At 39.9% G+C, this 18,510-nt stretch overlaps 1 protein-coding gene across 1 annotated transcript; it reads left to right on the top strand.

Moving 5' to 3' along the window:
* The first annotated feature begins 148 nt into the window (after positions 1-148).
* On the top strand, positions 149-18,214 carry HADH (hydroxyacyl-CoA dehydrogenase). Its single transcript, XM_071431786.1, has 8 exons — positions 149-339; positions 3,473-3,601; positions 4,891-5,048; positions 9,699-9,825; positions 11,062-11,151; positions 12,666-12,738; positions 15,827-15,943; positions 16,975-18,214. Exons 1-8 carry the CDS (start codon positions 211-213, stop codon positions 17,091-17,093), a joined length of 942 nt encoding a protein of 313 aa, XP_071287887.1. The 5' UTR covers positions 149-210; the 3' UTR covers positions 17,094-18,214.
* Positions 18,215-18,510: the final 296 nt, after the last annotated feature.

Here is an 18,510-nt window from a genome sequence, read left to right as displayed (position 1 = left end):
AGCAGTGCTGACCTTGCCCTTGCTGCTTGGCTCTTAAGGAATCAGAGGTAGCGAAGGTGAAAGACCCAATGCGCCTCCCCCGTCGGCGGGCAGCTGGGACTGGCAGCCGGAACCGGCCGCCTTCCCCCGGGGCGGAGTGCGGCCCTCGCCCCGCCCGGCCCGGCCCGGCCCCGCCTGTCGCGGCCCCGCCGCTCGCTCCGCGCCTTCGCCATGGCCTTCGCCACCCGCCAGTTCGTGCGCGCCGCCTCCTCCGACGCCGCTACGGCGGCCGCCAAGAAGCTGCTCATCAAGCATGTCACGATCATCGGCGGCGGCCTCATGGGCGCCGGCATCGCCCAGGTGAGCGCGGTGCGGCGGCCCGGCCGCGGGGCGGGAGGGAACGGAGGCGCCATGGCGGCCGGGGCCCGGGGCGAGCCCTGCGGCCAGCGCGGGCCCTTCCCGGGCTGCTGCTCCTGCGTCCCGGAGCTCCGCTGGGGCTCTTCGCCCGGAGCTGAGCCCTGCCGTGGCGCTGCACTCCGCGCTGTCCCCGGGCGGGAAGGGACGAGCTCTAGGGAGTGCGAGCGGTCAGCTGGCGGACCAGCGTTAATAAAGCCCACAACTAAACGTAACAACCCTCCTGGCGCATCTCGGAACGTGTTACAGGCCGTGGTCAAACTCCTTCGCGCTTGCCTTCCCAGGCTGTGTTTGTGTGGGAAGCAGTGGCTGCGCCGGCTCTCGGCCGGGCTGGGCGGGACGCGCCCCTGCGCTTGCCTTGCCCGAGTGCCGCGGGTTTGGGCTCCACTGCTGCCGGGGCATTGCTGCTCTGCTCCGCTCTGCTTGCTCAACTCTCACACTTCTCCTGATGATCCGCCCATCTTCGGGTCAGACGGCTTGGAGAGGAGAACCCAGGCTGACGGCTTAAATTGCTTAAGGTGGTTCTTAAGACAATGCGTGAACTAATTGTTAACAGACAGTGGGTTCTGGAAATACGTGGAAAATGTTGGTTGGAAAGAAGATTCTTCGAACTTGACAAGGGAGCAGATCTAGTGACATTTTAGACATTTTACATTCAAGTAGAATGCAGCAGCTAAAATGAGCATTTAGCTGTCATACATCTTCAGAATTATGAAGTGGTTAATATTTAAATAGGACTTATTTTCCCAGAGTTTAACCTCAGGCCTTTGGCTTTTAAGTTCACTTTTAGCTTGATAGCTTTAGGACATTAAATTGAAGAGTCCTTTCAGTGATTAAAAATTTCAGCACTTAGTTAATTCAGAGAAAGAACCTGTTGCCCAGGATACCAGGGTAGTTCACAAACTTCACAAAGAATAAGGGGGGGCAGGCAAACATCCGAGTGGAAACTGACAGTGAGGCTGGAGCTGGAGCTCATGAATAGCAGTTCTCCGTTTCAATGAATTAATAGGCTTGCTTCTCAGAACTAAAGATTTCTTACATTCCTGGCAAATCTCTAGCAGATGGAATACAGAGGCAATTTTTTTGGCTAAGAAAATAGTTGTTTATTCACTCTTCTGATAAAAATACTCCTCTGTATCGTGATACTAGAGCTTGAGGTTTCCACTGGAGAACCATCAAAGAACAACTTAGAAAAAAGTTGTTCTTGTGTTTGAGGAAGATGCAGACTATGCAAAGCTTATCATTTTCCAGGTAAGTGTGCTGATCTTGTTCTGCTGGACTGCATATTTTCAGAGAGCAGCTCATCAAGAGAAACATGTCTGGTATTTGACAGTAACAGGGGTTGCAGGCCTCTACCACTGTCAAGGACCCAGGATTATTTTGCTGACCATCTGCCTCCAATTTATCAATCCAAACTTATCTCAAAGCAGAGATCGTTATAACACTGAGTGGTGTCTCCCCTGTACCCTATTAATAAAGCTGCTTTTCATCCCTTTTTGAGCACTAAAGAAATTGTGTCTCCTCTTCTCTTGGTTTTTCACACTGTCAGGTGAAGCAAGCCTCTGCTAGTGTATGGCTGAAAGCCACAATTTTTGATTTTGCCCCGTGAAAAGCACTTGAAAAAAGCATTAATTGACTCCCCAGCACTTGTGTTTCTCATTACAAACACATTCTTAAGATCATTGGATAGTAGTGTTTAGGCAAGTGTGTGATTGAATTGCAAGGAAATGGTATGATCTTGTCTCATTTACTTCCTCTCTGTCCATGTAAATATGGTGGGAAGTGGGAGATGTTAATTTTTCTAGGATTTTTCACTAGCTGTCACTAGCTGTGACCATATCATAAATGGTTCCTCAGTGAAGCTGAGGGCAGCGCGGTGCCCTCAGCTCTTAAAAATGTGTTTGGTAATGATTTTTCATCTTCAGATCAAAAATCACTGTTATAAATGATCAGCAGCAGATGAAGTGTTAGGAGTAGAAGTACAAGTTTGGTTTAAGTGGTTTTTATGGAATGGCCATAGTGAAAATAAAAAACCAAGTTGGATAAAGAATTGTCTGTCTGCAGACTGACCCCTTGTTAAAGCTCTACTGCTGCTGTCCAGAGACGATCTGGCATTTCTTTATTTGCTGGGTTAGTGAGGCAAATTGGATGAGAATATCACCATGCTTTTCTTCATGAGATAGCTGCACTTTCCATTTCAGCTAGCTGTGTTGGACTAGGTCTTGTGGGTGCATGAGTCTTTAGTCATCACATATAAGGTTAAATGTAAGGTGAAAGATTGCAGAAGGGAAGCTCTGGAGTCACTTTAAAACCATCAGTGGAACTGTGTTTTAATATCTGTTTTACACAGTTACTAAATCACAGCTCTGTTAGTTCAAGGATTCTGGAAGTGAAGAGAGGCTGTTGCTAACTAACAAGAGGAACATAAATAAAGTAAAAGTGAAGTAACAGATAATGAGCAGCTGATCTTTAATGTGCTGATACAGTGTGAGACAGTGATGTTACTTGTTTGAAATTAATTTAAATACCAACCAAAAAGGCAATCCAGTAGTGCTGTAGTGCTGTGTGTAGCTGAGCCAGTGTTTGCACCAAGTGCAGCGTAAGGAGACTTTGCAGCCATTCTTGTCTGTGTGGAATCCTGGAGTGGCAAACATTCACCCCTGCTCCCAGCTTCACTGTCACCTTCCTGTTGTTGCAGGGACATGCTCATGGCCTGACAGCAGAGCTGTGTTCTGGGGACACAGGGTTGGCCATCCCCTGTGGCACCTGCTCACCCTGTTTATTCTGTAGCCATGGCCACAAAATTTAGATGCCTTCAGACACAAGGTTCTGCAGACAGTGTGAGGGAGAGATTTCTTTTTCCTTTTCCCTCAAATTGTTTGAGACCTTTATCCCTTCAGCATCACCCCAGCTGTATACAGGATTTTATGATTTTTCTAGTCAAGTGCATTTAATTCAATGTATTTTAGCTCTAAATTTTTGCCTAAAAGCCTGACATATTGTCTGTCAACACAAATCAATATGGTTGGTTGTTTTGTGACATTGATGTTGAATTTTTATTTTTTTTTTTAACTTCCAGGTTGCAGCAGCCAGTGGTCACACTGTGGTGTTAGTTGACCAGTCAGATGAAATCCTTAAAAAGTCTACAAAAGGAATTGAAGAGAGTTTGAAGAGAGTGATAAAGAAGAAGTTTGCAGATAAGCCTGAGGTTCACACCTTCTTCTTTATTCCTCTAGGAAAACTTGGAAGAATAAAAACTGCCATAATGAATTTATGATATTGCAGTTATGCATTATAGAGCATGTTATTATATTGCTTAAGAAGAAAACTTTTTCCCAGTGTGCTCAAGAACCCGGACTTTCAGTTAGTTTTTCATTTTTAATTTAGGGAGGTTGAAAGATGTGCTAGCTCATTTTCTTTCCTTAATAAACTTCAGCTTTAAGCTAAAGATTTAAACCGATTTAGCAATCTTTTAAAACAGATGCTAAGTGTGAAATGGAATAAAATTATTCATTGTAATTCAAAAGCAAGCAGTCTTTGAGTGTGCTTACCTGGGAATGCACCCATTTTGTCCAAAAGCAAATAGTAACAAAATTGTCTTAATACCTGAGTGAGGAGTCTTTTTTTTTCTCCTCCTAACACTTGGGCACAGGATTACTGCAAAGGAAATGAGAATGCAAGTGACATGTGTTAGATGTTTAACTTTGCACTTGCATTGCTGAGTCAGTCTTGCATACAGCCAGCCACTGTGCTGCAGTTGGTGAGTCTAGCTTTGCATCCTAAGTTACTTGTTGCTGTGCTTGCTTCTCCAAATTCCTCAGCAGATTAATTTCTTCTTTTGATACATATTAACATATACAATGAATACTGGTATTGATGCTTGCCAGAAAACGATGCGGCAGGGGAAGGAAATAAAAAGAGCTTGTTTGCAGGAGTATGGATGTGCCAGGATAAGTAGAGCATACATATATAATTATGGAGAGCCTTTTAATCAAAAAGAAAACTCTCTACATAATACTTGCACTTTTTGTATGACATTATATTCTACCATATAGTTTTTTTTGATTTGTACTGGGTCTCCATTTACCCTTGGCTAAAAGTCTTGCTTTTCTGTTTGATTTCTGCCCTCACAAGCTATATCAACAGATTTACTAGTGAGGAAACATTTTTCTCCACTTTTTCACTGAAACTTTAGCCACTGATTGACCAACCAGGTGATCACTCTTGTGCTGAAGGTTGGACTACAGCAAATGGTCTTCCTAAAAGAATGAGTTTAAAGGTCCCCTATTTGCTTCAAAACAGATTTGTTTGGCTAGGAAAATTTTGTCAGTGGAAAGCATTGTACCTCTACAGACTTAGAACTTTCTCATTGATTTGGGAATGTGGCAGACTGCATTTTGGGGAGGTCAAAACCACCAGAGAACATAAGGGGATTCTCATATAAAAGTAAATTAAATCACTGTAAATAGACATTACAGCTGCTTGAAAATGTTTCAGGCTGGTGCTGAGTTCATTAAGAAGACCTTGAAAAACCTCACAACAAGCACAGATGCAGCATCAGTGGTCCACAGCACAGATTTGGTGATAGAAGCCATTGTGGAGAACCTGGAAGTTAAAAATAAACTCTTCCAGACGCTGGATAAGTTTGCTCCAGAGTATGTATATTTTTCCTGTTACATTTTGAAACTTAGACTATTTTCTGTTTTTCCACTCACAGTTAGTTCTTTGTTTTCTTAGCTGCTTTATTTAAGAATGCGTTTTTCTGTCTCAGACTAGCTCCAGACTATTATGTTGGTGTGGAATAGTGGTTGTGCCAGGTGCATATGTTATAAACATTCTCAGGTGTGTTGCATTGCTTCATTTGCTTGTTGCATTGCTTCATTGTTGTTCCAGGTGTGTTTAGTCATTAGGATTGCCTATCTACTTGGCAATTTCAAATCCTAATGCAGCTACAAATGCAGAACAGTAGAATTGACTTGTTCCAGTGGACATGACTTACTGTTAATGTTCTGTTCCCATACTTAAATTGGGAATTGGAATTATAAAGTATTTGTTTCCAGCACATAAACAAGTTTTAAGAAGTCTCAGTCAGCTCAATAATGTCTTAAGTGAACTAACTTGACTTTGTATTACAGGAGTTAGGAAACGGCCATTGCTTGTTATTGTGTGTGATGTAAAAGGGTAAATAGTATTTTAGTAGGTACTCTTTCAGTTACATGAAGTCCCTGGAAATGTCCTTGAACTAGATTTGATAACTGTTGGAAGCTACTGTTGAATATTATCCAAAGCCAAAAATGCTGTTAAGGTGAGCATGCAGTCTCAGAAATTTGAGCCTTGTAATTGATGAGTCAGGATCACAAGACCTTGACTGCTCGTTGAGATTTTAACTAGTGTAGGTAGGTTTGGGGATATATTGGCTAAGAGGTATTCTAGACTGTCTGGCCTGTCAACTGGGCAAGCTATGCCTTGAATATCATATCAAGGGAAAAAAGATTTTATCATTAGTTGACTTCAGCCTGGGGAGATTTTCAAGCTTTCTCCTCCTGTCAGTAATTAAAATTACCTGGTAATTTTGAATACAGTCAATGATCACAAGCAGCCATGTACTGAGCACAGGGTAAACTTGCCATTACCCTGACACACAAAAGTAAATAGATGACTTCAACGTTTATGAGAGTACCTTGTTGTGGTTGTTTTGTGCCTATTTTGTGCAAACAGACCATTGGTTGGTGGAGTATTTAATGAGCAAATTGGAGTGTACTAAATGGTAAACTGTCTAAAACCAGTCAGCAAGGAAATGTGGGCATGGGGACTTGGAGCCTCACTTAAAAATATGTGTGTTTGGAACACCTGAGGCTGTTTTTTGGAAGACTGAGCTGTTTGTCAGCATAGCTGCTGTAAAACATCAAATTTTACATCACAGTGTTAAAAGATACTGGGGGTTGTTCAAATATGCTCCTGCCCATTGCAGAAGAGATGATTTTGCAGAGTTGGGAAAAATGGCTAAGACAAGAAGCCTTCCTTTTTAAGAGGATATTTGGAAGCTATTATAAACATGCAGCTATCATATGTGTAGGATAAAGTAGAAAAACTGGTTGAAACTTAGTAGTCAAGTGTTTAAAATATTAGCTTTGGATACAAAGGGTAATTTGTAACTGTGAGAACGTATAGAGTTGCAGATTGTGTGCTTAGTGTGGGGAAAGACACAAACCTGTAGTGAGTGTTTTTCCATGTGTTAGAAGGAAGCAGTAGGCTTTACTCATCCCACATGGCACTGTGCTGGAATAGAAATATCTCCCTGTCAGTGCAAGCATTCTACAGCCTTTTCTAAGGCTGAATAGTTCAAAATTTATAAACCTATTGTATGGACTGACTGTTGTGCCAGCTCACTAGGGGTGGTAGACTTCTGGTTAATTGGTAACAAAGACAGGATTAGTTTAAAGACAGTTTTGAATATCAGGAGGAGCTTTGCTTCTGAGGGCCTCTGAGCATTGGTGGCCCTCTGAAGTGTGGGTTACAGGGAGAGACCAGGAAAGACCAGGATGCTGTGGAGGAATGACTTGGCTTCATTCAAATCTCAGGACTTCCCAGAGGGGTGGATGATAGCAGGTGGAAATGTGAGGGGCTATGTATGACAGTTGTTCTGACAAGATGAATTCTGTGAAATGCAAGGTGTGTGAAACCCTGCATTTTTCTTCTTTTGTGATGTATTTAATGTTTCATGCATTTCCTCAGCTGCAACATGTACTTGTTTATCTCCCATTTTTGCACTATGGAGACATCTCTGAGGAAAATAAATAAGTCTGGGAACTGCATAAAACTAAAGTATTACAATAGCACAATTAACATAATTCCTTTTCTTATAAAGTAACTGTAATTCCTCTGAAAGTGGATCTAAACATGTAGGGGATGGGAAAGCTATTCTTTTACTGAGAGGAGTTGTATTTGTGAGTGGGGAGCAAATTTCTCATAAGTGTTCAAATCAAATATAATAAGCCAGGAGCATTTGGAAACCCCAGAAAACCTTGGAAACTCAGAGTCTTCCCCATCTGGGTAACTGTCCAGGTGAAACAGTGGATGCTGTTTCTTTGGTGCCATTAGTCTGAGAACATACTGGTTTATGTTCTCAGAGCAAAAATTTATGATCTTGGAGCTTTGCAAAACATGGAAGGCAGAATTGTATGTTCTATTCCTCTCAGTATTAATCTCAGCATATTTGGTATTTGTTACTGTGTTACATGGTCATCATCTTTGGAACAGAGTAAAGCATTGCTACCCATTCTTCAGTTCTGTTTTCCTTTTCTAGAATGGAGTTAGTCTTGCATTTCCATTTTGAAAAAGGTCAGGCTAGGATTTTTGTAGACACTGCAGCACTTTTCCAAACAGGGTTGTAATGAATATGACAAAAGAACTTTTGCATTTCCAGTTTAAGAACTTTTCTGTGCTTGATTTCTGTTTTTTTTCTGGGATTGTAGGAAATGCCCTCAATATTCCTTGGTCTAGGATTTGCCTTTAGATGTAGAAACTCAGCTTGGACCTGGCCAGTGTTTTTCAGCTGTTCACTGTGTTCGAATGAATGTGTTATAAAACTGTTAAAACATTAAGTATTACTCAGTGTTTGCTGTGTAAGGCAGCCGGACTGTAAGAGTTGGATTTATTGGAAATATTTATTAAGGTTTCTCCTGTGTTGGGCTCTGCTTTTGACGTCTTTCCATGAGCCACTAGATGGCACCAAGAGAAAGCACTGTGCTGCAGGAAAGCCATTTCTATGGCTTTACTAGTACTGGCTTCCCAAAGCCTCCCAACTCTGCTGTCATCTGAAGCGTGGATTGAATAATTCTAAGTCACAGAGGCATGAAAATTCTATTCTAAACTCAATGAAATCAATTGGTTAGTCAGAGAAGAAAGTGTAACTAAAATGCACTTAGTCACAGTAAATCAAATGCTTTTCTTTTTTCCAAGGCTTTCTATTGTGTGAGGCTACAGAAGAAGTACTGAGGTAAAATCTCTTAAGTGAACTCAGATATAAACCTAGCAATTATATTTCACAATTCAATGTGCTTCTTTTTTTATATGAGTATTTTAATTTTTACACACAGTGGCAGATTTTTGGTGAGAGTAAATGACTTTTGTATTCACTGACTTTACAAGGTCAAAACTATGAAATGTAGAATGCTCCTTTTAGTACCTCACCTCAGAGCAGTATAAGGCCACTTTACGGTGGAGAGATAATAAAAGAATATTTGTAAGAAGAATAAGCAGGAATTTTCAGGATTTTTTATTTCCTTCACTATAACAAAAAAGAAAACATAATGAAAAATTGAAAACAAAGTGGATGTTTTTGTCTTGAAATGTTTTCTTTAATGCCACTATAAGATGTCACCATGACTTGAACATAACTTTTCTGAAAGCTCTGTTGCAAAGCTCAGTTACATATTAGTACAATGTAAGCAAAATATCAACATAGATAAACATTTGCTGAGTCCAGTAGGATAACTTTTTGAAGGGATGGTAGGATGCAGTCCAAACTGAAAGGTAGTCTTTAATCTCTAATTTAGTTTCTGATTTTCTGATTTGAAGAAAAAGCCATTTCTCTAAGTTTTTGGTGTGGTATCAGGGCTGTTGAGGGTCTGAGATATTTCTGGGAGGACAAACCCAAACAAACAAAATACTCAAACCATTATGAATTGCAGTTAGTAAATTTGGTCTATGTCTGGAGAAGGACTTCATATATGTCTTAAAATTCTTGGCATTTTGTAGATCCTTTGCGATGTCCTATGCATGGCAGGTCTTACATTTTCTCTGTTTTTTTTTTTCCCTATTAAATCTTTGCTCTGGTGGTAGGTTTCCTCATCATGTCTATCACTTATAATTTCAAAATAAAATAGATTGCAAATTTTCTGTATGACTCCAAAGTGCATTTTTGACATGGCATATGATTGGGTTTCAATAAATGTGTAAATGTGTTTAACAACAAATTAAGATACCCTTAGGTTTCCAGGATTGCTGAAGGAATTACCTAGAATGGATTTGGGGAGTGAAATAAAATTTTCTAATTGCACAGTCCTTTTTTCTAGCCCCTAATAAAAGCATTCAATATAATTCCTCAGGAATCAGAAAGTCACAGAGTCTTTGCAGTGGTTATTTGATTAAATTGCTGTGCTTAGACCTCAGCAAAGGAACCTTGATAAACTGCAGGGATATTCCTGAGAATTCTTGCCTGGTTAGCCAATGGATGTCTATTTATGTTTAGTGCCTCAGTCTCCTACTGTCCTTTATGCAATCTATGTATTTCTTATTCCCAGGCATACGATATTTGCAAGCAACACTTCATCCTTGCAAATCACGAAGATGGCAAATGCAACCACCAGGCAGGACCGATTTGGTGGTCTTCATTTCTTCAATCCTGTGCCTATGATGAAGCTCGTGGAGGTGAGTGTCCTGTGAGCACGCCTTACAGGGGCTGCTATCATCATGTTCCATCAGCTACAGCTGCAGCCCAGCAGTGCAATTGGCAGCAGTGGGATTTCAGTTAGATTGACAGAGCAGATCTCAGTTTGTGGCTGCTCTGATATGGAATTTGCTACCTCTAATGATTAGAGGGTACTACAGTCTCTGTTGAGGGGCAGGTTTAACAGACAGAGGTAACTCCTTCAGTCTCAAGGCTCCTGAGTTCTCCACTGAACTGCCAGCAGAGGTGCTGTTTATAGCCATCATTTCAAGCAGGGAGGCTTATTCATAGGAATTGCTGATACTAGTGTAGAAATAAATAGAAAATGTCAGGAGATTAAATCTTATTGCCTTGTCACTTTTGAAACAAAGTCAGTTGTGTTTGTTTCAATATTTCCAGTGCTACAGGCTGGGGAAGAGGGGCTGGAAATCTGACCAGAGGAAAAGAATCTGGGAGTGCTGGCTGACAGCTGCTGAACATGAGCCAGTGTGTGCCCAGGTGGCCAAGAAGGCCAATGCTATCCTGCCTTGTGTCAAAAATAGTGTGGCCAGCAGGACCAGGGCTGTGACAGTCCCTCTGTACTTGGCACTGGTGAGGCCACACCTCGAATGCTGTGTCCAATTCTGGGCCTTTCACTACAAGACATTGAGGTGCTGGAGTATGTCCAGAGAAAGGAAACAGAGCTGGTGAAGAGTCCAGAGAGTAACTCACAGGAGGAGCAGCTGAGGGAGCTGGGATTGTTTAGCTTGAGAAAAAGAGGCCAAGGAGAAACCTTATCACTCCCTAAAATTACCTGAGAGAGGGTTATAGAGAGGTGGAGTAGCTGCTAGAACTTGTTCTATCAGGAGCTACGGCTGTTTAAATGGGTCTGTAGGGTGGTGTCTTTGTGTTTCCCAAGACAAGAGACTATGTAGCTTTTAGAAATATTTTGATACACTAAATCTTAAGTGTGCTTTCAAAGAATGGTTCCTTTCACCATCCTTCCCTAGTGGCTGAGTGGGAAAGTGTCTTAAAGAAACACAACATTGCAAAATGCTGTATCTACATGTAAAATAGTGTTCTGTGTCTGTTACATATTTATACATTCAAGGTGGTTTTCTGCAAAACATTTTGTGAGTTTCTGGAAGAGTGTTCTGGATTACATTGCTGCAGTGGGGAAATGGGAGAGATTCTGCTCATTAATATGCTTATGCTCTCTCTACCTTCCCTGTACCCAGGTCATCAAGACTCCAATGACCAGCCAAAAGACTTTTGAATCACTTGTGGATTTCAGTAAAGCAGTAGGAAAGAGTCCTGTCAGTTGTAAGGTGAGTACGTTTTGACAGTATACCGTTCAGGGGGTCTGTCCTTGTAAACTGTTAATTTTAAGGTGGTAGGTTTTAGTAGATGTATGACCACTTCAAAAATTTCTAGGCTGCATCTTGTCCAGTTTGTCTTCATAATTAAAAGTAATTTGATAAAGAAAATACCCACATTTACCACAAATTCTTCAAAGTCCAGTGACTCTGGACATGTTGTCTAGAGCAGCAAAACTCACAGGTATCAGACCTTACTGTTATGGAGTCTTTTCAAGTCCTGCAAAAGTATAGACTGGAGAGTTTAAGCAGGAGCTCATCTTTAGCCATGCTAGAGACAAAACTGCTTCCTCTTGTACTGTGAGACAGTTGGCTGAATCCTTCATGGTGTGTGCTCATTGCAAGGTTTTCTTAAGACTGCAGTAACTAGACACATATTCATCTTAATTTCTTCTCAGCTTTGGTTTATTTTCTCTAGAGAAACACCCTACTTTGAAAGCTCACTTTTTCTGAATCCATTAAGCTGTGGTCTGGATAGCTTGATGCAAGCTACTGCTTTGGGTTTCACAGCCCCCAGGAGACAGTTGATAATAAAAAGAAGGGCCTGCAATCCGGTAGTTACTGGATTAATTAATTCAGCTGCTGGATGCTGGACTCTAATTCTAGCTATGTTCTCTGAATTCTGGCTAAATTGTTCTGTGGCCTTAGTTGACTTTTTTCCTATTTCTGTCACAGTTTAGTACCATGCAGTGTGCAGAATATAGGAAGAATTGTTACAATTTAGCTTGGATAGAGAATAATGCAGTATTCGTGCCTGAACACTTTTTTTTAAGTTCTTGCTTATAGAAGAAACGTTGCTTGGGATTCTCTGGATTAAATGCTGAGATAAAGTGGAATGAATAATAAATATCTGAAACAGTAATAATATACAAAATAATATTATATGTGCAGAACTCTTTCTCTTGTGTTTGATTGATTGATTATGCTTTTGATTGATGCTTGTGCAAAAGAAGTTTTGTATTCATTTGTTACCTTCTGACAGCATGTGTCTTTTCATTGTCAGTGTTGATGTTTGCTGTTAAAGCTATCCTAACTTTCAAAAGTAGGATCACCAGTGAGCAGTGGAGGAGAAGCAGACTATTTAGTCAGGAGTGCTTCTGGTAGTGGACACACACAAAAAAAAACCTTCTCGGGAAGAACTGCTTTTCTCCTAACTTCAGGAAATTGTATCATTAGACTCTTGATAAAGAAAAGACTAGCCATATTAAATTGTTTTAAGATTGATTGCTTTGGCTTGTAGTACTCTTATTATTCTCAGTCATGATGACTGTTTATATGCCATTGAATTTCTCAATATTTTATGCTTTAATACTGAGCAGAAAAATGAGATGAAAAATACAGATCAGAAAGTATCTTAAGTAATGATACAGTAAGTGTCTTCATCCACTTGTTTTATTTGTCACATAGCATTGAGTGTAGTTCTGGTAAAGAGTGTTTACTTAGAATCCCTTTTTTATTTTTCACAGGACACTCCAGGGTTTATTGTAAACCGTCTCCTGGTGCCATATATGATGGAAGCTGTTCGTCTTTTTGAGAGAGGTACTTGGTGGGATATTCACTTCAAGGGATGTTGACATATAACACTACTAAATGTTACATTGCTTCAGAAAAGCCATGGGATTCCCTCAAAATTTTCAGACATTAGAGGCTGGAAATGAATAGAGAATGTTAAATATGAGCCAACATGTGTAGCTGGAAAGGCCTTGCCTTCACTTTGAAATGTCAGCTTATGCAGAGTTGGAAGGTACTTGTGTGTGAAACTCCTGGTGGTGGAAAATGTTTCTGGCTTGGAGGTGACAAGGTGAGTGTAGAACCATTGTAAAAACATCCATTGCCACCTGTTCAGGAGCTTTCCTCTCTGTGTCCCAGGAGACATTGATAAAAGTGATTGAAAGTCCCATAATGGGACCGTTAGTAAAGTTCTCCTGAGTTCACTCATATGGGGCTTGTGAAATAAACCACCAGTTTCGAGATAAGTGGTGAATAGTGTCACACTGTGGTACTGGCACTGAAGTGATTTCAGCTCAGCTACTGCCACATAAAACTTCCTGTTCCCCTTCTGTGTTGATTTTTAGACATAGGTTCTTCAGGAGCTCCTGTCTCACTGCTGGTCTCTTTTACATTAATATGTAGGTAAAAATAATTATGAATCCCCAAAGAACCACTGAATTTTTCAAAGCATTGAAGCTTGTTTTGAAAAGAAGCCAATAATGAATGTAGTGGATAAAGATGAAATTACAGACTATAATTGCTTTTATTTCAAGTGCTCTGCTCGTAGCTCTGTGCTACTAAGAATGTCATTTGAAACATTTTGTTTTTGAAATCACTGCCTTTTTACAGATGAAAGCACTCTGTTTTCAGGATTCCACCAAGTATGCTTTAAATATTAAAAATCTTTTTTAAAGCACATGGAAGGGATGGTTTGATTTCTAAAAAAAAAAAAAAATAAAACAACACTACTTGTTTATCCATCAACAGATGTACCTAATTACATCTCAAAGGGAGAAAAGAGCAAATTTAGTGACTTGAAAGGCAAAGGCATGAATGTGAGGGGGCATTATTCTTTTAGAAAAAGTCACAGTTTTGAATAAAGTGTATGGGTGTTTCAGTGTGTTTAAAAGAGGTGCCTTTGTTAAGTGACGTGTATCATTGTGCATATTTCAGGAGACAACAGAACTTTTAATTAAATGCAGAAGAAAACAGTTACTGAGTTTGTATGTTAAAACTGAGTGCTTTTGCCTAAGCAAAACAATATTTTGATTTAATCTTTATTCTTTTTGTATCTTCTCCCGCAGTATATTTACAAAATTGCTAAAGTTCATTTGTGACTTTTTAGCTTGAATGAAATTGATTAAAAAAGCTAGTTGATGTCTTGGGAAGCTTGATGGCTGTCTTAATTCATATGTTTGAGTGAATCAAATTAAATTTCTATCATATCCTTTGTGTTTATTCTCAGAGTAGGCACTTGAGCCAGATTGTCTTCTACATTAAATGAAATTGTGTCTCTTTCTTGGTAACCCCAAGCACTGAAATGCCGTTTTATTGGGCTAGTCCTTGTGTTTTTTATTTGTACAAAATCTCATTCTGTTAAATGTGCACTTTTCCATAAGCAATATATGTTTAATGTATTAACAATTACTTAAACGGGGCGTATTGTAAATATTAATGTATAGTGGTCTGTACTGCTCTGTCCTTAGTGGAGGATCTAAAAAAGCAGTCAGCTAAGTTTCTATGGAAGTCTGCTTTATACTATGAGAGACGAGAATGAACTAGGAATATAGCCCTTGTTTGCCCTTTTACTGCATTTTATTGTGCTGTAATTAGATTGTTGGGTGGCCAAGTCCCAAATTTGACAAAGTGGGACAAATCTGTTGAGAGAACAAGTCTGTATACCTGCATTAGCTGCAAATGAGCTGAGGGTTTAGCTGTGTTTGAATTTGGAGAACTGAAATTATGCTAGAACTAGGTAAGACTACTCTCTGCAGCTTCTCAGAAATTAAATGTGGCTTAAAAAAAACATTGTCAGCTTTAAAGAGTAAAAGGAGGTATGTATAAATCATTAATTCATACAGAATTGTCACTGACGTTGTTACCTTTACAAGAGATTTTGTAAATTTATTTCTAGGGTTCTCTGATCTTAGGCATATAAATTGCACAGGCTGTGTCTGCCAAGCTGCCGGACACCGTGCATGCCTGAGCACAGAGGTTACTTAACAAGGACCTCCGGGGTTTGTATAACTTCATCCTTTTTGTAGCATCTGCAGAGAAAGTGCACTGCCTTTCTCAAAATATGAGTTAGAGGTATGCAGTAGAGGTGCATCTGCTTTGATGACAGTCTAAAATATGTATTCCCAGCTAAAGAATGAGGTTAAAGTTACTGTGACAATATGGCAGAGCGGGATTTGTATTTTTATAGGCTCAGACTGAAGTAGAAGTAACAAATTTCTGATAATTTTGATTATTTCTTTTAAAGTAATTTTGGAATTCTTTAATTCATCTGCACCTGTGCAGTCATTCCAGGTTTCTGTTATCTGCCATCTCTGATTCCAACAGATCTCCTCTGGTGATAGGTGCTGTAGCTAAGCACGTTACTCAGATGCTCCTGCCCCCCGCTCCATGCCTGCCTTACCCATCAGCTGGATATCACTTGTGTTCTGGCAGCTGTAGTGTAAGGGTGGCTCTGTCCTGTGCTTCTTTCAAAAGCTGCTGCTGATCTCATGGAGCTGAAACTGAGTTGTTTCCTTACTTACCCTGTTCTGCTGCCTCTAAAAGAAGCTCTTGTTTCTTCACAGTGACCAGTTCTTCCTTTAGTCATTCTGATAGGGTCAGCATGGTAGCTGTGGCTCCATCAGCAGTGCAGTGCTCTGTATTGAAATGCAAGAGGAAACCAGGAAAATAGAAAGCAGGCCTGCAGGGCTTGTTTCTTTTTTTCTTTCATTTTTGTGAGAGATTCAGCTTTATGCTCCAGCATGTGTATGCTGACTCCAGTTTTTGTGGCTGTGAAACATGCAGAGATTTCTGTGAAGAGCTGCACCAGGGTGAAATAACACCCTGTTAATTATTTATAAGTGGTGCCAAGGAGATGCGGAATCTTCTCTGTTCCTCAAACTGTCAATCTTTTCTCTAGGAGATGCATCAAAGGAAGATATTGATGTTGCTATGAAGCTTGGGGCTGGCTATCCCATGGGTCCATTTGAACTGCTGGACTATGTTGGGTTGGATACCAGTAAATACATTATAGATGGTACTGCATGCTTCTTTTTTTCTGCTTTTCCACTTTCTAGCTAAATTGTAGATGTTTTAATGCAAATGTGACTCTTAATTATTTAAACTGAATGTTTATCGTATAGCCTTTGAACTGTTGAGGAGAAAGGATTCTTCTGTTAGGATTCAGCTCAGAATGCTGTGTGAGTACAGCATTTGTGCTGCATGCCTGTACCCTTTGTACATGGGGACAGAACAGTGGTGGCTTTGCTGACTTCATCAAGTGTTATTGGAAAATAGTAATGATATTAACATTAATGGTACTTTATATTACTAAAAACAATCAGTGGGAAGGGTGACGTACTGGAGGTGAGGAATTCTGTGAAAATCAACAAATGTTGAGATTCCCTATCCTTTTTCTACCAGCCATATTTTCATTCTTAATTAAAAGGAAATCCAGCAAATATCTCAAAAGATGTAAGTGAACCATCTCCCTGTCACTTCAGTTAATAAGTGGGCGAATGCCAATACAGTAACAAAAACTTACATAATGGTGATGGCTTGTTGATGGTTGTTGTGCTCTTTTGAAAGAGCAGCTTAAACATTCTTTGAGGCAGAATGTCACTTCGATGATGGCATTTTCAGTGGAACCTCTTTGCTCTTAGTACTGTGGAGTAGTGTTATTATTCTAAGTCACCACGTGTTTTGCAGGTAGAAATTCAACTTGGAATTTCTTTGCACTTGAATTTCTTTTCAGCAGAGCCTTTATTTTATTCATTGTACTTAACTATGTTTCAAAAGTTCTTAATTGTTTTAAAAAATCCTCAATTGTGGAGATTATAAGGTGTTTGGAGTACACTGAGCCTGAAGACTAATTCTTAGATTAGTGCATAATCATCAGTACTGATCTGGGCTTTATGGAGCTGTACTGCAGGGTCTCAGCTTACAATAAGATCCAGTCCTTCTTCAGTTTTCTGACCTTCGAATATTTTTCTAAGGAGATGCTGATCTCTATTATCTTTGCATATAAACAGAACTGTTACTAATTCATCCACTTCCCTTCCTTTCCAGGGTGGCATTCATTAGAGCCCAACAATCCTCTTTTTGCACCCAGCCCACTCCTGAATAAACTGGTAGAAGAAAAGAAGCTGGGTAAAAAGACTGGAGAAGGATTTTACAAATACAAATGAACTCCAGACCTGAAGAGGTGTTAAACAATCTGTATATGCTATTCAGCATTGCCATAATACAGGTGTTTAAACCTTCCCAAGGGTGGCACAAGCTGCATTTAGAACATAACTCACTTGTGAACTGAGTGATTGCACTAGTTAACTATGGTCAAAGCTTGATTTGGTAGATTGTTTTTTTCTTGTAATTCCAAAAAATCTTTCAATGTACAGTGCCTTCATGAAATGTTGATTTTTCTCAGGTGCAGTACAGAATGACAAGTGAATTTATGTATTTGAAACGTTATTATATTGATGGGGAAAATCCTAAAAATAACCTCATTTTCTTAAAAATAAAACTTTCAACAATTTTGTATTGAGTGTGAGGGCTTGCAGTTATGTCTCGGATGGAGCCCACAGGGTGGCAGCCTCTTCCCACACTGACAAATGCAGCCTGGAAAGGCAGTGGGTTGTTTTGTTAGGATTTTTCTTAAGTGCACTGCTAATCTGTAGATGTAAAATACAGTGCCTTGACCAATAATGTTTTGAAGGACATATTTACAAACAAATAAAAGAATCCCACAAAGGCAAGCTGCTCCCCAAACAAAAGGTTCCCAATAAAACAGTTAAAATCAGAGATCATGATTTGCATTGGGATTTTCTGTCATTTTCAATTAATGGTTGAGGGCCTGTTTTGCTAGGTGCTGTAGAAATATAATGAAGATTTCTAGGGGATTTCTGGTCTCGGGCATAAGCTAGGATGCTGGTGAAAGCTTCTGAATGTTTTCTAGAGTCCTGTAAATTGGCTGTATTTCAATTGTCATTTTTACACCATACACCAATACTGCAGTTGAGTACCTTCAGGATTGCAGTTGGGAGTTTGTGCTGTGTAAACAAATAAGTGTGTCTGGCTGTGTGAAGCACCTTCTGTTTTGCAACTTCATTTCCTTGGGGCTTAGCAGAGCTGAATTTGTCCATGATGGGAGTGCATCAAATCCTGTCTTTTCTCCAAGTATTGCAGAGCAGTTGGGCATGAGGATTGGTGTTCCAGTTCAACTCAATAGTAGCGTTCCTTTACTTTCTGAACTTAGTGCTTATATACATATTTTTAGTTACAGAAATTATGAATAAATATTTAATGCCAAGTTGCCTCTTCCTCTCTTCTCCATCATCTAATTCAGATTGCATCTATAGAAACTGAGTGCTGACAGAGGTTAGTTTCCTGGACATGATCACATAAGAAATCTCTGAGTAGAGCATAAAATTTTTGGTTTATTGGATCCTGGTCCTTAATTACATGTCATCTAATTTTGAGCCACTTGTCTTCAAAGAAAAGGGTTAAAGGAAAGAAACAGTACTATAAACAGCCTCTTTTCTTTACTAATACGTTGTTAAACTGACTTAGTTTTACTGGAATACAGTCCACTTCTTACATATGAAG

The sequence above is a fragment of the Agelaius tricolor genome, unplaced genomic scaffold (genome assembly GCF_023055355.1).
Source record: "Agelaius tricolor isolate 1412-34295 unplaced genomic scaffold, bAgeTri1.0.p SCAF_8, whole genome shotgun sequence".
Classification (NCBI taxonomy): Eukaryota; Metazoa; Chordata; class Aves; order Passeriformes; family Icteridae; genus Agelaius; species Agelaius tricolor.
This window is presented reverse-complemented; position numbering and strand designations above follow the sequence as displayed.